Here is a 23118-nt window from a genome sequence, read left to right as displayed (position 1 = left end):
GGCGACTCTCTTTTGTGCAGGAGTGAGAGACTAGTAGCAGATGCACCAGTCCAAATGTGATAACAATACTCCATACATGGACGAATGGTGGTCATGTAGAGGTACAGGATACTTTCAGGCATAAGTAACTTTTTAGCACGGTAGAGAGACCCCACCTTCCTCCTTTAATTTTCAGAAAATGCACCCATAAAACCTTTTTTGTTGCAAGCCATCATTACATAATTATTGTTGTTTCAGGTGTGTGTTGCCCTCAAGAAAAAACAAATCCAAATGTACACAGTAACCGAAGACCGAATGATTCATATGAAAGACATCAGCCTCGTTGACCAAGCAATCACTTTGGTAAGTTTAGATGACAGTCATTGTTGTCTGCTTGATGTTTTCAAATTATTAAACACTCCTTTTCTTTTGTACACACACACATATACTTGTATGTATAATTACAATATTCAAAAAAAAAAAAATGTTAACAATTATTTTTCTACCAACAGACACTAGTGTTTCATGCTTCTGCAATCATCAGTGTAAGAAGTAATAATTAGGGAGATTTGGACCCAGTCACAATCACAAAGTCACCCTTGATTTTTGTAGACTAGCATCTTACTTCAAGGCCAATGACTATTCACACAATAATTGAGGGAAATTAAATTCCTACAAACACTAAGTCGGCGGACATACACAGTAAACAGTCATAGAGTATTCAAGGATTGGAACATTTGCACTTAGGTTGACCATTTTTTCTTATTCCCTGAAGAGGGCTCAACTTTAATTTCTTAAAGGGGCTTTATAACTATAATATTTTTTAAATAAATATTAACAATTATTTCTATGCCTTATAGGCACTAGTGCTTCATGCTTATCATCAGTGTAAGGAGTGATAATTAATGCTGGTCAGGAGATTCAAACCCAGTCACAAAGTCACCCTTGACTTTGTAAGCTAGCATTGTAATGTACATAGTTTTGCCAGTTATTTATGGGAGATATTGGTCTGTATTCTTAAAAAAAATCACTTCTAATCGATTTTAATATTTAACCCTGATCATTATTTTACTTTTGATTATATTTAGAAGAGGGGGTGCTTATACTCTCACACTCAGAAGTCCTCCCAATGTCACTTGTTAAACATTAGATTTTATTTAATGTGACACATTTTTTCTATGCACAATTTTTTTTTATTCAAGCATTTTCATTGGTTAATTACCTTCCATTAGACTAACCATTTTGTCTTTCTCTCAAATTAAAGAATCTGAACTTATTTCATCCTCTGTTTCGGATTTTTGTGATGGGGATTGTTTGCAAGGACCTGTGGCATAGAGGATAGAGTACTTGGTAAAATTCATTTGTATGTCACACTCTTCTGGAGGTTGAAGGTTCAATCCTTGGTGCAGGCGACACTCAAAATACAATTGCAAATTACTTAGGGCTTCTACCCAGTCATGGTTGACAGAACAAGAACATGCTACCCCTGTGAATTAAATAAAGAGTTCCATTTAAAATTCTTTACAGTTTTCCAAGTTCAATAACCTAGAACTGAAAAAGATCGGAGGTTACATCGACCCAAAAGTTGTGAAAATAACACTCTATTTTTTTTTATGTGGGAGTCACCACTTATTAAGGTTCGAAGGCCACTCGAGGATAAGGCTTAAGGTGATAATGTAGTAATCGTTAGTAGTGTAAATTGGGTAGAATTTGATTATTTATGGGGACAGCTCAACAAGAACTTGTTTACATTGGATTTGAAGGCTACCATGAACCAGGCCAGTGGAATTTAGTGTTCCATAGGCAGGCAGTTCTGGAAAAGAAACTTTGTTCATGGAATCTACATTCAGATTTAGGCACAGATAGAGAGTGAGAGAAATTGTTTATAGTGGTTTTAGCTAGTCAAGTGTTTTTTTGTGAAAGTTTGGGAAGGGGAACCATAGATTAGAGTTCAGTCAAGCACTTGCCATGAAAATAACGATGGAGCAGAGACAGGCTCACAACGTCTCTTCTGTGGGAAAGAGATCAGTAGTCTGAAGAATCCAAATAATTACATCTTGAATTATTTTTAAATCATGTTGAGTCAATAATTTCAGAACTAAATGTTGTGTTTAAAAGTGATTTTAAAGCATTTTTACTAATTTCTTGCTAGAATGAAAGTTTATAGGTAAATCGTCATCATCTTGGTTTAATATCTGCTTTGCAAATTACAAGTGAGAGATATTTAATTAAGAAAAGAGAAATCATCTAACATATGGGAAATATCTTTTATTTTAGATTTGTCCGCCTGGAGTTTGATTTCTCTTCTTTTATTTTTTTGCTCACGTTTACTCCTAACAAGGCATATCGCCACTTGGGCGTAAGGGATTTCTATTTGGGACCCTGCCAAGGAAAGATTAACAAGATGTTAGTTTATGTTACATTTAACCTTCTGCATATCAGTACTGTCAGAGAATCGGGTAGCAGGAAGGGAATTCCAAAGTCTAGCTGTTCGAGGGAAGAAACTATTAGAATAGAAAGCCTTCTGGTATTTACGGACCTCAACAGTGAAGGGGTGAGATTTTATTGCTAAACGGGTTTGCCGGGAATATGTACGTCAAGGGAGGCACAAGTGCAATGAGTTCATCAGAGCACATTCCATTAAAATATTTGTAAAACAGGCACAGAGATGCAACATTGCGGTGATGGGACAGGGGTTGGAGTGTTTTCATTTGATCAGACAAAGATGTCTCATTTGTAAATCTATTATTCGAGGCAAGAAAACGAGAATTATTGCAACTTTGAAATAAAGAAAACTTTTAATTGCTTTAAACAGAAGTTGCAATTTTTTTTTTAAACAAGAATTCTTTTTATTTACAGCACTGATTGAAATCAAATTGACACTGTGGTTGTTGTTTCAAGAGATTGCTGTCTTGTTATTGAAAATATGCCTGATCTAGAATTCTGTTTGTCTGCTTAAGAAAATACCTGTTTCCTTGCTGCTATTATAGCCAACTTGAAATGTCAAAAACAATGGCCGGGATCCCTATCCCCTAGGTTTTTCATGTTCATAGATTAATAGCATAATAGTCATTTTGAGTTGTTGCTGATTGGTTATTGTGTCGAATAGTCAGTTTCTGATTGGTCAAATGGAAATGGTCTGAGAAGACAATGGTTATAGTCAGTTCTGGTGATCAACTAAGAGTGACTGAGAAAAAGATCAGGCAACAAGAATATCTGGTCAAAAGTACATATATTTCAGCAAATAGACAGGCAGAATTATTCAGATATTAGTCTCTGAGCATCACAAAGTCAATTTGTTTTTCTGGTGTCTAACAGTCAGTTGGATTTGTGTGCCTCTTCAAGCAAGACGAACCTTTGGGTTTAGCTAATGAATTGTTTTTTGGACTTTTGTTTTGATTTGGTCAGGCAAAGATTTCTCATTTGTAACTCAGTTATTCAAAAGAAGAAAACGAGCATCATTGTAACCACTAAAAGAATAAAATGTTATCAATTGTTTTAAACGGGATTGCAATTTTATTTAGAAGAGAGAATTCTTTTTGTTGCAGCACTGACTGAGATCAAATTGACACTGCAATGGATTTCAGAATTGAATAACTTTGGATCTGTACAATAAAAGAACAATTATGGCCTGAGTAGTAAACACATGCAGGCACACGTTCATATTTCAATGTGACCATACCATCAAAGTCTCCTGTTCTGCACACATCTCTCTTTACTGTCCAGATTTAATCTTCCTCTGATGTCATCACATCTAAGCCTGTCTTTAAGACTCACATTACACATTCACTGTATCATTCTCATATCATTTCTCTCCATGCAACGAATGTCTGCAACCCTTACCGACCCAATTTCAAGTCCATACACCATCACTTCCTGTAGTTGACAGTGGTAACAATCATAAAGGTTGTTCCGTTTGACCAATCTGATTTTAAACAAAAAGTACATACAGTGGTGTTGTAGACAACCTGAAGGTTATGTTAACCTCATGATGTAACAAATTCCCAAATACATTGTGCATTGAATAATTAATGTTTCTCCATAATATGACGCTAATTCTAAAAAAACAAAAAAACGACTCTCAACATGGTCCCAACTAGTCGCATCAACTGTACTTTTTTGCCGAAATAGCTTGTAATGTAATTAAAAATTTATGACATTCCTTTTCACTGATGCCGCAATTCATACCAACTTATAACTTCGATGTGTTCTCTCTAAACACTCGACTCCTTGTCTTCCACAATTCGTCCTTATCGCAAACATTCCTCGCATATGCAAATTAATGCCTTTGTTTTTAAACCATATGGGATTCAGCAGTTTATCCATCGGGTTTGTTTTTCTAACAATGCTATAATTCCCAATCATTCTAGTTATATAAAAAGAAAAATGCTTGAAATACAAGTGATGTTTCATTTTTTTTTTTTTGTGTGCGTGTTCCATGATTTAAATCTAAATTTAAATAGCAATTTCTTTTTTTCTTTTTTTTTTTGTGTGTTCCATGATTTAAATCTAAATTTAAATAGCAATTTCTTTTTTTGCCCAGGGTCTGGATGGGGCTCACATCTGTGCTGCCCTTTCAAATCAGTACTGCATGATCAACTATGAATCTGGACACATCCAAGATCTGTTCCCATATGATAACAGTCACACTCAAGCTATAGTTAAACGAATTGGAAAGGTAAAACATGTTTTTCTGAAGATCTGGTCTATTAACTCCCTTTTTTTAATACAATGTTGAAGATGTTATATTTTGGACTTTTTGAGATGAGGATTGCTAGTTTGGATTATTCAAACTACTATTCTCATCTTCGACCCATGTAACCTGTTTCTCAACAAGATACACCTGAAGAAGGTCAGAGGTTACATCAGCCGAAACATTGTGAGAATAACAACAATAATAACTCAAGATGAGAATAATAATCCAAATAATACAAAAATGCCCAAAATGGTTGTAATTATTCCTAAATTAATTATTGCATCAGAGGTTTCTAAACATTTTCTGTCTTGTATATCTGTTAGGACAATAGAAAACAAAGGGAGCTAACTCTTTTTCTGTTTCAGGCAGAATGGTCTCCCTTATTTTAATTGTCATGTGAGTTCTCGCATGAAGATGTGAGAATGGCAGAAGACGTTGGCAGGCACCAATAAGGGAATCACTTTGAATCCGGGTAAATTGAGAAATGTTATTTCTGTCTGTAATAAATATGACTCTTAAATGCAAGTAATATCAGACTAAGATTGATGTAATTTGTAGTGAGGGGACGATTCCAATATTTTTCCTGATTCTGATACAATTACTGATTCTGTATTAAAGTTCTGATTCCGATACAATTTCCGATTCTGGTTCTTCATAAATTTCTAAACATTTAACTATAAAGTTGCTATTTTTGCCAATCGCCATAAAAACACATATTAACTGTGCAGATATTTTTGCAAATGTAAAAATACACTGGCGTGGGGTGGGGTGGGGGGTGATCTATACATTTTAGTTTTACTGGTAATTTTACAATTTTAACATTACTACCAGCAGTGTTAGATTTTGTTTTAAACAAAATCAAATAAAAAAGACAGAATTGAAAGAATCGTTTTTGACATTGGGAAATAGGCACAAAATTTTCCAATTACGATCTCCCCCCCCCCCTCCCAAGTTCCAATTTCGATTAATCGTCCCACAACGCTAGTAATTTTTAATCATTATTATTTTCCTATTTGTAAATAAATATCTATGTCAATTGTGAGAAATCCTAATTGGAAAGGTAAAGCATGTTTTTCTGAAGATCTGGTCTATTAACTCCCTTTTTTTTTTATACAATGTTGAAGATGTTATGTTGTTTACTTTTTTAGATGAGGATTGCTCATATGTTTGTCTGACGACATGACCTTCTGCAAGGCTTTAATAGTTACAATATGCCAATACTCCCATTCATGACAATATCAATATCAGATTTTTTGTCCTTAGTACATCAACTCCATAACTTGGCCAAAATACCCAGGCAACGCCAGTTAACGGGTCCTGCTAGTAAATATATATATATATATATATATATATATATATATATATAAATAGGAATATGGGGTTCAGGACTGGGAGCAATAATCATTAGTGGTCCTCATTCATTCCAGGGTAACACCAGAATACCTGGTAGTTATTTTTACAACACATTTTCAGAATTCTCCCGATATTAAAAAAAATAACTTAAAAATCTGTATGATGGACTCATGATGAAACAAAAATATCATATGCCAAAAGTCATATAAATTGATAAAATAGTTTTATTTTTATAGAGAAAATGATTTTCAAACAATTAATGGGAATATGTAGGCATTACAACATAAATTTCACAAGTTTGAATTATTGTTGAGTGATCTCTCTTTGATTCTTGAGATTGTTTTCAATAATCACCATCTTGCATGCCATTTGGCATGCAAGATGGTCGTTATTTTGTTATTCAAGTTTAATTTTTGTAATTAAAAATAAAACTACTTAAACAGTTTATATGATTTTTGGAATATGATATTTTTGTTTAGTAATGGGTACATACATCATACAGATTTTTCTTTATTTTAATATAGGGGGAATTCTGGATAAGAATCATTTTTACTTAACAACTTTTCAGAATTTTTATTTTTTTGTGATTTTTTTATTTTTTTTATTTTTTGTGAAGATTTTTTTTATTTTGTGATGAAGTTTTCTTATTTTTTGTGATGGTTTTATTTTTAAATTTTAAAATAATGAATGGAATGAATAAACTTTGATGACTTATGAATACGATTTACAATAAGTGCTTCTTGATATCAAATTTGAAGAGAACCTTGTAGCTTTACAGGAAGTAGTTCTGCTGTAATGCGTGTCACAAATGGAAAGTTTTTGGAAAGAAACTCATGAAAATTTTTTTTGATGTTAGGCAAATGCTAAGAAAAAGGAACGGTGATAGAAGATGAGTTCTTGCTGTGAATGTTTTACAAGGAGAAAAAATGGAGATTGGAGTCCAGCATTTTCTATTTTTAATATTGTTTTAAAATTTGATGCCAATAAGCAGATTATGTTTAAAAGAAAATGTGGACTTTTATATTAATTGATGCACGTGTTATTAATTTTTCGTTTATTTCTCCAGGGTGATTTTCTTCTCGGTGGTCCCAATGCCCTTGGAATGTTCGTCACATCGGATGGTATCTCGCAACGGCCCCCGTTACAGTGGTCTGATAATCTGGTCAGTGTCGGCTACATCCATCCTTACATATGTGCCCTTAATTCGGAATTTATCACCGTACACAGGTAAATATGTTAATGCCTATATTTCTATGAGAATGCCTAGTGACCAATTTTAATCACAAATAAAAAGAATTTAAAAATTAAAGTTTTTTTTTTTTTTTTTTTTTAATTGCTCCAGGCAAAGCATGAAGCTACTTGATACAAAGAGCTAAAAAAAAAAAGGGTCAAAAACTAGCCAACAATAAGTTTTAGATGAATAGATTCTGACCCAAAAAAACAGCAATTCTTCCCTCTTTGTCAGAAATGTCACTCATGAAATTGGAGAACTAAAGGACAAAAAAAAAGGAAGCAAAAGTTGCGAGGCTGTCGAAAGTAAATCAACATTCATTTTCTACTTTCCTTTAAATAAACGGTGGACGATAAAATTGTCGTCCTAGAAAAGATGACATTTATCCATCATGTCTGAAAGTGACACAAAATTCAATGAGCGAGATCGGAGATGCACTGCTGTACAACTCATGCTTTCTACCGACCCAAGTTATGACAACAGGACCATTGCCAGCACCCTCACAGCTCATCAGTGCAGCTTGACTAGCAACTACCTCAAGCCAGGATTGAAACTCAACTGCCTAGGCGACAGTAAGCGCTTCTCACCATTACACTATTCAGCTGCTGCTAAGATGAGTATGCAAAATTACAATATTTAAACATTGTCCAAACTCTTACGCTCTATTTGTTTACATAAAGAGCATTACTTTGTATGCTAGCGGCAGTTTATTTCAATCCCCAATATGCTCAACCTAAAATAGGGAGCGCACACACACACATATATATAGTGTGTGTTTATTTATCTATTTAGATGTGTTACAGAAGATCCAAAAAACATTAGTACTGTTAGTTTCAAATCCAACATGAAGCGGACTTGCTTCTGATCACCTGTCAGACTCTCTTTAGTTTCTGCTTATATTTTTCTCCCTTACTAGTTTTATTTTGTAATGCCTACAAATTCCCATTAATCACTTAAAAATTGTTTCCTTTATAAAAATAAAACTACTTGATCAATTTCTGTGATTTTTTAAAAATATATGTACTAACTATAACTAGTAAGTATGAATTATTGTTCCTTTGTTTCTTGAGTTTTTCAAAATGGCTGACAAAGACTCCTAAGATACTCATAAAATTTGATTTTCTTATTTAAAAATAAAACTATTTAGTTAATTTACATAATTTTTGGAATATGATATTTTCATTTTGTCATGAGTATGTACATCATATAGATTCTTTGCTATTTTTTTTTTAATGTAGAGGGGATTCTGCAGAAGCATCCAACTTTATATAAAAATGCATTTGAGCTTAGTAAGCTAATACATTTCTATTAGATTGTTGCATAAGTTTCTGGCGTTTTTTTTAAGAAAATCAAAGAATTTTAACAGCAAAAGTAAGTTTGTGTGGGAACCAAGCTCGAAGTTTTTGTGTGAATCCCATTAACTGAAGGTGGCGCGAAACTGTTGCAAAATCACACTTCATATTTTCATACGATTCTCTACATGTCTGATGGCCATCTTCTTTCAAAAGAACCTTGAGTTAGTCTTCGTCTATCTTAATTGGTCTTCTGGAACGTGCAACGCCATTGAGATCAAAATTACTGTGTTTGAATCTGGTAAACCAATCTTGACCATTTCTCTCTGCTATAGTGTTTTCTCCATATACAGCACAAATATCCTTGGTCACTTCACTCACTTTTTTAACTCAAAGGCGAAAAGAAGGTGTCGAAAATGTGATTTTTTTTTTTTATCTACCTGACAATCCATTTGACGGTTCTGAAAAACAAGAACAATTATATGAGCAAAAACAACGATGACCATTATCTTGTAGAACAGAATACATGCTTTCTAATGATATATAACTTTGCCAAATATCAAAACATGTTTTAGAACAAAAATGTTTTATGAAACAGCGGGAGCTTATGCAACAATCCGATACAAGCAAAATTTTTTTACAACAATAGTTACAAAAGATCACAAAAACATTGATACCATTGGTTTCAAATCCAACATAAAGAGAACCAATCTCTGGTTGCTTATGTCAAATTCTCTTCAGCTTCTGCTTCTATGCAGGGTTTCTGAAGAGATAGTGGCTGAAGAGAGTCTGATGTAAGTGACCAGAGACTGGTTCCCTTTATGTTGGATTTGAAACGAACAGTACTACTGATGTTTTTTCTGATCTTCTTTGACACACATATATATATTTGTATATTTGATTGATGTAAAAACCCTGATTTAAGATTTTATATGGCTCCGTTTTCGTCCTTCTCTTCAACATGTACAGTGTTTAAGGGTAACCACATGTGTACACGTCTTGCTAATGATTAAATTGTAGACTTCCTTTCAGTCTTCATCTGGAATGAGAAACAAAACAAATAACACAACTCTTACTAAACAAATCTATATATTAATACGATAGCGTCTGTGTTCTTTTGTGTGTCACGCTTACATCTGGGTCGTTTAATTGTTATGAAATTCCATTAAAACAAAAAAAAATTGGTGTCGCTGTTGAGGCAAAGCTAATAAAAATGATTTGGTCTTTTGGCCAAGATCAAAGTGTAGTATCTGTTCTTCAGATGCTACATTTCAGTTTCTTCTTTCTCAGAGGAGAAGAAATCCTTTACGACTAAGAAAATTTTTGTTCCTTTTCTCCACCTTAAAAAACGACCCTGGTGTCTAAATCTATCCCATGGGGAGGCACTGTAAATAGGTACTATATTTAATGTAACAAAGTTTTAATATTACAAAAGTATCTGGGAAAAGTAATTTCTGATTTAATTACAAGATACCCTGGAAATGTCCCTTCTGATTAATTATAAAATGCACTATAAATGTCTCTTCTGATTAATTATAAGATGACCTGAAAAATGTCCCTTCTGATTATTTTTTTTTGTTTACTTGCCTCCCCACAAGGGCAAAGTTGGACATGAGGTCGGTTAAAAATTTGGGGGGAAACCAGCTCCCTAAAAGGGAAACTGTGGTCAATAACAAAAATAAAAGATTTCTCCTCCATTAACCAAGACCAAAAAAGAGGGGATTTAAGTCACTGGAATGCTGAGACTGATACTACACTCAGAAATTCATGTTGAAACAATGGTTGCCTAATCTCTAACCGTGTAAATGTTTTTATGTATTAATTTTGAAAAGCTGCTGAAACAGTTTATCATTTAAACATTACTTTATTTCAAGTATATTTTAAACAGTGGGGTGGGGGATATGAAGTCAGTCTTGGAAATGACTTAAACCGTTTACAATTTAAACTTTACTTTATCTCATGTATATATTAAACAGTGGGGTGGTGATATGAAATCAATCCCGGAAATGGCTGAAGCCGTTTACGCATTAAACATTACTTTATTTAATGTATATTTTTAACAGTGGGCTGGGGTAAATGGTTACAACCATTTACATTTTAGACATGACTTTATTTAATGTATATTTTTTACAGTGGGTTAGGGGATATGAAGTCAGTCATGGAAAGGGCTGAAACAGTTTACTATTTAGACATTACATTATTTCATGTACATTTTTAGCAGCGGGTTTGCGGATATAAAGTAAGTCCCGGAAATGGCTGAAACAGATTACAATTTTAACATTACTTTATTTCATGTATATTTTTAACAGTGCGGTGGTGGACATGAAGTCAATTCCGGGATTGACTGAGATAAGTGCAAATATATACGAGGGGTGTGCAATAAGTAATGCCTCTGGCCCACTTCCAGTTGTCTGATCTAGCTGAAATTTTGCATGTGCTATGATTTATATCTCTACGAGTTATATGGAAAATTATAGCTCTGAACTAATTGTGGTTTCTGTTTTACAGGTGTTTGAACTGAGTCAGGTGTGAAATCGAGCCTGTTGAATGTCGAGCAGTGATTCGGTTTTTGTATTTGAAAGGACGCACACCACAGGAGACTTTTGATGAAATGAAAGAAACATGGTGATACTGCCCCATCATATGACCTTGTAAAACGCTGGCATCGTGAATTCAAACATGGCCGGAAGTCTGTGGAAACAGTTCCCAGACCTGGTCGCCCTCCCCCTTCTGCCATTGATGAGGCATCTGTCCGTAAAGTTGAGGCTGCCATTTTGGAAGATCAGCGCATTACTATTCGCCAAATAGCCTAAGATGTCAAGATTAGTACATGGTCTGTGGAAACTATCATTCATGACCATTTGCATATGCATAAGGTGTCTGCCAGATGGATTCCCAGGCTGCTCACACCATTCTAGAAGCGAGAACACATCGAGTGCTCGAGGATAAATTTGGAGATGTGCCAAGAAAATGAGTCAAACTTTTTTCAAAAGACTGATTACACGGGATGAAACCTAGGTCCATCACTATGATCCAGAGACCAAAGCCCAGTCAATGCAGTGGAACCACTTGGACTCACCACTTCCAAAGAAGGCAAGGGTGCAGCCCTCCGCTGGCAAGGTCATGCTCACAGATTTTTGGGACCAGGACGGAGTAGTGATGAAAGATTTCCTGGCAAAGGGTACCACAATTACAGGAGCCTATTATGCTTCGCTTTTGAGGAAATTAAGGGAAGCTATCAAAATCAAGAGGCGGGGCAAGATCAGCAAAGGTACCCTCCTCCTGCAGGACAACACTCCGGTCCACAACTCGCATGTCGCCAGATCAGAAGCACGGGCGTGTGGTTATGAAATCCTCCCCACCCCAAACCTCCCTACTCTCCTGACCTTGCACCCTCTGACTTTCACTTCTTCCCAGCCATGAAGTTGTTTTTGAAAGAAAAGCGTTTCCCAGATGATGCAGCCTTGATTTTTGAAGTCATGTCGTGATTGGAGGACCAACCTGGAGTGTTCTACAAAAGCAGTCTCCAGAGCTGCATCAAACGATAGGAGAAATTCATAACTCTGGGTGGTTCCTATGTAGAGAAAGACTAATAACTGTGTCAAGTTTCGTTGCTCTACTGCTATGGGAAGTGGGTCAGGGGCATTACATATTGCACACCCTTCGTATATTAGCAGAAAGTGTCGCCCACTATTGAATGAGATAGGTGGAAGACATATAATAGCACAATACCCAGCATCACCTGGGATCAAATGAGATAGGTGAAAAATATATACTAGCAGAATATGTGGCGTCACCCGGGATTGGATAAGATAGGTTGAACATATATACTATGAGAATACCTGGAATTGATTGGTGTGTTTGTAATGAAATAATCAGCCCAGGCAATATATCAAAGTTATTATTTAAGTAAATGGGAGCGACATAGTGGGTTAAAGTTATGAAAATTGTCGAAATTAGTAACATACCTAAGAATTATGAAAAATGATAAAATGTGAGTTACTTGATTGGTTTGTTTGTAATAAAATAATAACCCCAAACAATATATCCAATTTCTTATATTAGTAGGAGGGGGGGAGCATAATGTGGGTTTTTAATTATGAAAAATGATTGTCTAAATTAGTAGCATATCCTAGAATTATGAAAAATGATGAAATGTAAGTTAATTGATTGGTGTGTTTGTAATGAAATAATCAGCCCAGGAAGTATATGTATAAGTTATTATTTTAGTAAGACAGGGCAATAAAATGTGTTTAAATTATGAAAAATTATTGTCGAAGTAACATTTCCAAGAATTACGAAAAACGATGAAATAAGAGTTGATGGGTGTGTTTATAATAAAGTAATCAGCCCAGACAATATATCAAAGTTATGATATTAGTAAGTGAGGGCGATAAGGATGTTTTAAATTACGAAAAATGATTGTCGAAATTAGTAACATATTCAAGAATTATGAAAAATGATATGTGATTTAATGCATTAGTGTGTTTGCAATGAAATAATCAGACCAGAGGATATATCAAAGTTATTATTTTAGTAAAGGGGGCGATGATGTGGGTTGAAATGATGAAAAATGATTGTCGAAATTACTAACATATCCGAGAATTATGAAAAATGACGAAATGTGAGTTAATTGATTGGTGTATTTGAAATGAAATAATCATCCCAGATAATGTATCAAAGTTATTATTTTTGTAGTGGGATGTTAATAATGTGGATTAAAAATATAAAAAGTGATTGTCAAAATTAGTAACATATCCAAGAATTATGAAAAATGATGACATGTGAGTTAATTGATAGTTGTGTTTTTTGATAATATAATCAGCCCAGACAATATATCAAATTTATGTTTTAGTAAGAGAAGGCGATGAGGATGGTTTAAATTATAAAGTTATTGTCGACATTAGTAAGATATCCAAAAATAATGAAAAATGATGAAGTGTGAGTTAACTGATTGGTGTGTTTATAATAAAATAATCAGCCAAGACAATATATCAAAGTTATTATTTAAGTAAGGGGGAAAACGATAAGGAGGGCTTTAATTATTTAAAATTATTGTTGAAATTAGTAACATATCCAAGAATTATGAAAAATGATGAAATGTTAATTAATTGATTGGTGTGTTTGTAATAAAATAATCATCCCAGAAAATATATCAAAATTATTATTTTAGTAAGAGAGGGCGATAGGGATGGCTTTAATTACAAAAAATTATGGTCGAAATGAGTAACATATCTAAGAATTATGAAAAATAATGAAAAGTAAGTTTGTTGATTGGTGTGTTTATAATAAAATAATCAGTCACGGCAGTATATCAAAGTTATTATGTTAGTAACAGAGGGTGATAAGTATGGTTTAAATTATGAAAAATGATTGTCTAAATTAATAACATATCCAAGAATTATGAAAAATGATGAAATGTGAGTTGATTGGTGTATTTGTAATGAAATAATCAACCTAGACAATAAATCAAAGTTATTATTTAGTAAAGGGGGAGGTTCGAAAATGTGGGTTAAAATTATGAAAAATGATTGTCGAAATAAGTAACATATCCAAGAATTATGAGAAATGATGAAATGTGATTTCATGCATTAGTGTGTTTGTAATGAAATAATAAGCCCAGACAATATATCAAAGTTATTATTTTATTAAGGAGGGAGCGATAATGTAGTACAAATTATGAAAAATGATTGTCGAAATTAGTAACACGCCCAAGAATTATAAAAAATGATGATATGGCGGTTATCGGTGTGTTTGTAATGAAATAAGCAGCCCAGCTAATATATCAAAGTTATTATTTAAGTAAGGTTGGGTGATAATGTTGGTAAAAAAATATTTAAAAAATATTGTTGAAATTAGTAACATATCCAAGAATAATGAAAAATGATGAAATGTGAGTTAATTGATTGGTGTATTTGTAATGAAAAAATCAGCCCAGGCAATATATCAAAATTATTATTTTAGTAAGGTGTGCAATATGGTGAGTTTAAATGATGAAAAATGATTGTCGAAATTAGTACCATATCCAAGAATTATGAAAAATGATGGAATGCGAATTAATTGAGAGTTGTGTTTTTTTTATGAAATAATCAGCCCATACAATATATCAAATTTATTATTTTAGTAAGGGGAGGGGCGATAATTTGGGTTAAAATGATAAATTATTGTCGAACATAGTAACATATTCCATAATTATGCTGGTGCTACCAGATCAGGCTGTCTATTGTCTTCCTGAGAAGAAATGCACCTCCATTAAACTTCTGTTTTTGTTTTTTATTCTCTTTTGTAAAACTTAATTATGTTCTGCAAAAACAAAAACAACAGCCCCTTTTCTTTTTCTACTTTCCAACCCCGTCAGTGTGGCATTAGAATACACTGGCTGTCCCCCTGCAGAGAGTAAAAGCCTCTCAAAGGGGCCACCTGTTGGCTGTGGGTGGCGACCCGTAATGACTTGGAAAAGGACCCTGGTGACTGAGCAACTGATATCTAAGGAAATTAAAGATATCAGTTGCAACACTCCACTTGTGCCTCGTACAAGGCTAGACGGGCGGTCGGAGGGACCCGATCCGATCAATCGGCTAGTTACATCTCCTACTTTTCTATCAATTTCCTCTAAACCATAACAAATACAGTTCTACCCTATACCACTATAAACTATGTACATTTTTTCTCCTCTTTGCCATGTGTTAGAAGACGGTGGCTAGGGTCAAATGTGCCAAATGATTAAAGTCCTGACATGGCCGGAAGTTACCACAAATGACTTGGATTGTGTAACTAAAGAATTATGGGTGCTTATGGCTCCCATTTGGAACATGTATACTGTTTATATAGCCCTGGCATGACAAGGCGAATGGGTTTCCCCCTTAACATGCCCCAATATTGAACTCCGAGGTGGGTGGGGAGCATAAACAATGAATTTAAAATATATATATATATATATATATATATATACAGGGTGACCCAAAAAACGGGCCCCAACTCTAATTAGGCTCCGTTTCTTAGTGTTTTGTCCGAATGAAATGAAACTTTGGTCATAACTAGTTTATTATATTCAAAACTTCACATGAAAACACTAGGGTCTTTGGCCTTTTTTTCTCCGTCGACTGTAAAATGCTCAGAAAAGCAATTGAATGTCCTCTGTTTTTTTGGAGTCGGCCTGTATATATGGCCAAGTATAAAAACTCCAAGCGCCAACACGTTGACTCGGATAGTTCAGATAGTGAACTACATCAAACATCCTCAAAATTTATTGTATTAGAATCCACCGAAGAAACCAAAATAATGGACTTATCACCATTTATTATACATAAAATTATATCGGCATATATTACCCCCAAAAATGAAAAAAACTTTAAAAAATAAAACCCTACTGGTGAAAGTGGAAAGAGAAAACATGCCACTTTTCTCCTCGGAATGAAAACTTTCCACAACATAAATATCAAAACTTATCCACACAAGAATCTGAATACATCCAAAGGTGTAGTAAAATCGAAAGGCCTATCAATGTGCACTACTGAAGAGATAACAAAAGAACTTAAAAACCAAGGAGTAATAAACGTTAAAAGAATTACAATAAAAAAAGAGAATCAGACTATACATACAAACACTTACATTATACAGTTCGATAGACCCACTATCCCAAAAGAAATCAAAATTGGGTTCAACATTGAAAAAGTTGCACCCTTTATACCAAACCCACTTCGGTCCTTTAAATGCCAGAAGTTTGGGCACCATGAGGATGCATGTAGGGGATGAGCAGTGTGCGGCAGATATGCCCAGAGCGATGGTATTTATTTGCTCCCCCACTGAGCAAATTAGGCACAAGGCCGTTTTTAATGTGAGGTAAAAACCAGCTCCCCAAAAAAGGGGGCACTCTGGTTACCAAAAATAATAATTGTCCCAGTATAGAGGGTTTCCCCTCCATTGACTGGTACAAATTATCTTAAGTGCAGCATCTGCCGGAACAGATACTACACTTTGATCTTGGCCCGAAGATATGCCCAGAGAGATCCAGACCACACTTTCAATGATTGCAAATGGGTAAATTGTGGAGAAAACCATCCTGCTTATGCTAGAGCATGCAGAATCTGGAAGAAAGAAAAAGAAGTGGTGTCAATAAAACATATCAAAAACATCTCCTTCCTCGAAGCCAGGAAAATAGTAGATGGATACATGAAGGAAAAGACGTACTCTCAAGTCACCTCAAGTTGTATATCATCCAACATCACTAACCAAGACTCAAAATACGAAATACAAATAAACAAATTGTTACAATTGGGACCAAATGATTGGCCCAAATTTATAAATGAAATGAAATCAAACCAAACGTATCATCAAAAATTAATCAGCCCATTAAATCATCAACTAATGTTACCAATAAAACAAATTCTCCACCAAAATCAGAACATCCAAGAAAACAAAGTCGATCAAAAGAAAGACCACAAAAATCACCAGTACGTCGTTCAGATGCTAAAAAAGACGAAACTAAGGAAAAACAAAATCAGTTAAAAGAAAAACCACACAGGTCACCAATACGTTTTCCCCGTGGCGAAAAAACACACTTGAAAAACAAACAAAAAATACATCTACCAAAAAACAAAATTGTTGTGAAGGAACATAACTGGCTATACACCGGTTACAAACTGTATATATATATTGGACTGTTTGGCAGACAGCGGCAGACAGCGGCAGACAAGCAGTCGCAGTAAGACGGATAGTCTTACGTGTTGATTATCAGACTTTCTTCCCCATACTTGTTACTATGTACTTCTATTTACCTTAGGCGAGCAGCCTTACGTTTCTGTATTATAAATAAACCCCATTACACATACCACTCGGTGTAACTCACGTTTGTCTTTATTTCCTAAGTATTTAGGAATATAACAATGGCGACGAAAGGATGTTCTTTCTCTTAACAGAGATAAATTACCGTACCAAGGACTGTGTACAATGCAAGGATTTTTTGTTTTACGAAAAAAACAAACTACACAAGGATTTTTGACCACGTGCGTCAATGAATTTAAAAATTTTTCCTACCTAAAGTAGCGAAAAGTACGGATTTTTCTTCGTAAAGAACTCACAAGAAATTATAGAAACATGTTCAAGGTAAAGTGGAATTTATATTTATTTTGACAAGTAAAAAAAAAAAAAAAAAAAAAAATGGTCGCAAGTTGAATTCGAAACTACACTAAAGGATTACGAGTTTCGAAAGAAAAAATATAAATACAACGACTATTGTACCATTTTATGCCACGTGGGAACGGCAGCCATATATTTTTTTTTTTTGGAAAATTAATTGTTTGTTATTGCCTTTATATAAATAATTGGAACTATTTGTCGTGGGAAGTAAGAAATATTTTGTGTATGAACTTACGTTGTTGAAAAAAAAAAAAAAAAAAAAAAAGAATTATTTTACAAAGCCTGTTGAATTACTATGGATGAACTTTGTTGAAACGTGTTGTGTCTGCATATTGCTACTAATTTACGATATACGTAAATTTACGATTTTTCTTTGGAATTATTGTGTAGAATTCGAAAAGACATTTTTGTACTAGAAGCTAACATGGAACAATTAGCAGAGTTAACTAAGGCTCTAGCCCTTAGCATCCAGGAACAGACAAAAATGACTCAACAATTTTTAGCGCAACAACAACAACAACAACAAATTCAACAACAACAGCTACAGCAACAGCTGCAACAACAACAAGAAAGAACACAAAAAACTTTAGAGGCACAACAAGAACAAACAAACATACTACAACGACAAATGTCGACACAGCAAAAGAATTTAGAAAAGCTAATTCTAACGTCGACCGGGAAGAAGACTAATTTTTCTGCCGAGGGTATTTCAAATTCACTAACGGAATTTCGTTACTCCCCGGATACTGGTGTTACTTTCCCTGCATACTACAGAAGATACGAAACAATTTTTACGAAAAGATGTTTAGACTGGACCAATGAGGAAAAAGTTACCCTGCTACTACAAAAACTGGGTACTGATGAAAACACCAAGTATGCAAATCTAATTCTACCAAAAAAACCGGAGGAGGTTTCGTTCGAGGAAACAATTAGTACCTTGTCGAAAATATTTGATAAAAGGGATAGCCTATTTCACTCTAGATACAAATGTTTGAACATTCAGAAGGCAGAAGCTGAAGACTATCTAGAATATGCTTGCACTGTGAACTGTTTATGCGAATCATTTAAATTGAATGAAATTTCCGCAGACCAATTTAAATGTTTAATCTTTGTACAAGGTCTCACAGCACCAAGGGACAAAGATATACGTTCACGGATCCTAACAATTATGGAGGCGGATCCTAACATAACATTGCAAAAAGTCACTGAAGAGTGTCAACGTCTGATTAACATAAAGAAAGACAACACTCGCATTGAAGAGAACAATATTTTTAAGGTGCAGCAAGTAAAAAGGCAAGGGACCACAAGAAAGTCCAGGTTCCAAGAACACAGGATCCTTAAAGGATACAAAGACCCAAAGCTAAAGTGTAAATGTTGTGGTAGTTTAAGACACAACAATAAGACCTGCTGGTTTAGGAACAAAATATGTTATGAATGTGGTCTCAGAGGTCACAAGGGAACATACTGTGCCCAGAAGAAAAGACAAGGGACCGATAATGTAAATACGCTTCGCATGAATAAAGAAAAAAGCTGCGAAAGACGGAAATATGTTGATGTTCGGATAAATGGACATCTGGTTACATTGCTTCTGGATAGCGGTGCAGATATTAGTATTATAAATGAAGATATATGGAAAAGGATAGGTCGACCTGAATTAACGAAAACCAGAAAGACGGCGAGAAGTGTGTGCGGCAAAAGATTAGAGTTCAAGGGAGAATTAAAATGCAAAGTGACATTCGCTAACCAGACTCATAAATCCAAAGTGTACGTCGTACCAGGAAAGAATACATGCCTGTTTGGGGTAGATTGGATTGTCCTGTTTAATTTATGGGAGAAACCCATAAATTCGTTTTGTAACGTTTTAACTGCAGAAAAAGCAAACCAAAGGGAAGACTTCCTGAAGGATTTGAAAACTGAATTTCCCAATGTTTTTGCCGAAGGACTAGGACTCTGTATTAAGACAGAGGCAAAATTTGAATTAAAGAAAAATGCCACTCCAGTATTCAAACCTAAAAGGAATGTGCCTTTTTCAGCGATGGACGCAATCGAAAAAGAGTTGGATAGACTTCAACAACTGGAAGTCATTGAAAAAGTTAACCACACAGATTGGGCAAGTCCAACCGTGTATGTAAAGAAAAAAAATAACAGAATAAGGGTCTGTGGAGATTTTTCAACGGGTTTAAATGACTGTCTATTGGACCATAATTATCCCCTTCCGTCCGCAGAAGATCTGTTCTCTAAGCTTAACGGAGGAAAAATTTTTTCTAAGATAGACCTCTCAGATGCTTACTTGCAAATTAAGATCAGCGATGAATGCTCCAAATACTTAGGCATAAATACTCATAAGGGCATTTTTAAGCTAAAGAGGCTTCCTTTTGGATTAAAGGTTGCTCCTGCTATTTTCCAGCAAATTATGGACACGATGCTGGCAGGGTTGGAATTTTCAATGGCCTACCTTGACGATATCCTAATTAAAAGTGAAAATTTGCAAGATCATAAGAAGCATGTAAAAGAAGTATTCAAAAGAATACAGGAATTTGGTTTTAAATTGAGCCCAGAAAAATGCGATTTTTTTATGAAAAAAATTAAATATCTAGGTCAAATAATCGACAAAGAGGGTCGAAGACCGGATCCACAAAGGACTGAAGCAATTGAAAAGATGCCTGCTCCAGATTCAGTGACAAAATTAAAATCGTTTTTGGGATTAGTTCAATACTATGCAATTTACATCCCTAACATACATAATTTAAGAGCTCCTCTTAACGAGTTACTGAAAAAGGGTGTTAAATGGAACTGGAATAAGGAATGTGAATCTGCTTTCCAAAATATCAAAAGATGTCTACTGTCAGACTTAGCATTGGCACATTTCAATCCAGAAAAGGAACTAATACTAGCAACGGACGCCAGTGATTACGGTGTTGGCGCTGTATTACTTCACAAGTATGAGGATGGTAGGACAAAAGCTATCGCCCATGCTTCAAGAACGTTGGTTGCAGCGGAGAAAAATTACAGCCAAATTGAAAAAGAGGCGCTGTCGATAATATTTGGAATTACAAAGTACAATCGATTTCTCCATGGACGATCTTTTATTTTGCAAACCGACCATAAACCCCTACTTACCATATTTGGATCAAAGAAAGGCATTCCCACACATACTGCGAATCGATTACAGCGATGGGCTGTAACCCTCTTAAACTATCAGTTTAAGATGGAACATGTATCCTCAAAAAAGTTAGGACACGCAGATGCATTATCACGGTTGATCCCTAAAAGAAGCGAAAGTTTCGAAGAAACGGTAATTGCTGCGCTTAAAGACGAAAGTGAATGTACAAGTTCAATGTGTAATATGATACGTGAACTTCCGGTAACTTTCGAAAAAATAAAAAAAGAGGCAGTAAATGACATTTTCATTAAGAAAATGAAAAATCAATTGGGATGGATAAAAAAAAATAAAAAGGTAGATCAAACAACGCCTTTTTCCATCTGTGAAGATGTGCTCATGTATGGTGAGAGGATCGTAATTCCACTAACGTTACAGAGGAAAATTCTGAAGGAATTTCATACAGGTCATCCGGGCATTTCGAGAATGAAATCCCTTATGAGAGGATATGTGTACTGGCCTGGTATGGACAAGGAAGTTGAAAAATGTGTCAAGACATGCAGAGGATGTCAATTAGCAGCTCGAGATCCTCCAGTAAAAACGACGCCATGGCCAAAGACGGACCTACCCTGGTCACGTCTGCATATTGATTATGCGGGACCTATAAATGGTTATTTTTACTTGATTATTGTAGATTCTTTTTCAAAATGGCCAGAAATATTTAAGTTTAGACATCCAACAGCAAAAAACACTGTGAGTGCGCTTAATGAAATTTTTAGCCGTTTTGGAGTGCCAAAAACCTTAGTGAGCGATAATGGAACAGCATTTACTGCTCATGAATTCAAAGAATTCTGTGACTCACTAAATATTCTACATATGACAACACCTGTGTACCATCCACGATCGAATGGGTTGGCCGAAAAATTTGTAGATACGTTTAAAAGGGCACTTAAGAAAAATCTTACTACGGACACAGACGAACAATGTATTCAAACATTTTTAGCAATTTACAGGGTGACACCAAATCCTAATAATAATGTCAATTCTTCCCCGGCTGAGCTAATGTTTGCAAGAAAGATAAGATCTGTCTTCGATAGGCTGCTACCAGAGAAAAAGAAAGTTTTCAAAAAAGAAAATCTTAATACCAAGTGCTTCTCCCCAGGTGAAAATGTATATTTCAAAAATTTTCAAAATGGACGAAATCAGTGGGTTGAAGGTATTATCAAAAAAAGGATTGGGAGCATGGTCTATACCATCCAAAGATTAAGTTTTGTCTGCAAAAGACACAGAAATCAAATACGTCCCAGACTGTCTCCAAATGTGGAAGAGACACCAATGGAAACATTGTGCGATATTTTTGATATACCAAAACCAGCGTGTGTACCGCAAACAATGAATATTTCGCCTGAACCGACCATACGGGCTGGACAGAAACCTTTACCCCGGGTAACGCTGACCAGAAGGAAAAGCGCAAGAAAGAGAAAAGTTACCAGGAGATTAAGCCCTGACCCTAAAAGGAAGAGGTATTTAAGCTAAAATCAGGTAGATTTCAGCTTCAGGGGGAGGTGTTGTGAAGGAACATAACTGGCTATACACCGGTTACAAACTGTATATATATATTGGACTGTTTGGCAGACAGCGGCAGACAGCGGCAGACAAGCAGTCGCAGTAAGACGGATAGTCTTACGTGTTGATTATCAGACTTTCTTCCCCATACTTGTTACTATGTACTTCTATTTACCTTAGGCGAGCAGCCTTACGTTTCTGTATTATAAATAAACCCCATTACACATACCACTCGGTGTAACTCACGTTTGTCTTTATTTCCTAAGTATTTAGGAATATAACAAAAATAATATAAAGAAATTACCACAAACAAAAGTCACTACTACTACAAATAGATTTACGGAATTAGAAGACATGGAAACTGAAGTTACTCCTCAAATCAAAAAAAAAATCCTCATCAATTGCAAGAAAATCCAATGGAATTGCCGTGGATTGAAGGCAAATTACAATGAAATTTTATTGTTGCAAACCAAATTTAATCCTTTGGTTATTTATCTCCAAGAAACCTTCCTTAAGAATGAGGACAATTTGAATATAAAACACTATCAACAATATAACTATATTCATAATACAAGACTTAATAATACTGTAACCCTTTTCCCCCTCCCATTGCAAAACGCAATCATATTCTGCAAGGCAGAGGACAAAAATGACAAAATCCACTATAAAACAACCAAATCGAAAGCTATGAATAAACGATTGAAAATACAAGGAGCTTAAAGAATAAAAATCTCATATAAAATAACTGGATACAACATCGAAT

The 23118-nt window shown here is 34.8% G+C and overlaps 1 protein-coding gene across 1 annotated transcript in view; it reads left to right on the top strand.

The window, feature by feature from the left end:
- Positions 1-23118, top strand: part of LOC145260357 (transforming growth factor-beta receptor-associated protein 1-like) — a 90221-nt gene that overhangs the window by 20863 nt on the left and 46240 nt on the right. The window contains exons 6-8 of the mRNA XM_080118289.1: positions 238-342; positions 4523-4657; positions 7095-7255. Of these exons, the coding sequence (XP_079974415.1) occupies positions 238-342; positions 4523-4657; positions 7095-7255 (401 nt within the window). The remainder of the gene's footprint in view (positions 1-237; positions 343-4522; positions 4658-7094; positions 7256-23118) is intronic.

Source organism: Euprymna scolopes, chromosome 36, assembly GCF_053919585.1.
Source record: "Euprymna scolopes isolate OS-2025 chromosome 36, ASM5391958v1, whole genome shotgun sequence".
NCBI classification, from domain to species: domain Eukaryota; kingdom Metazoa; phylum Mollusca; class Cephalopoda; order Sepiida; family Sepiolidae; genus Euprymna; species Euprymna scolopes.
The sequence above is the reverse complement of the archived record's forward strand: the minus strand, read 5'-3'. Positions and strand labels throughout refer to the sequence as shown.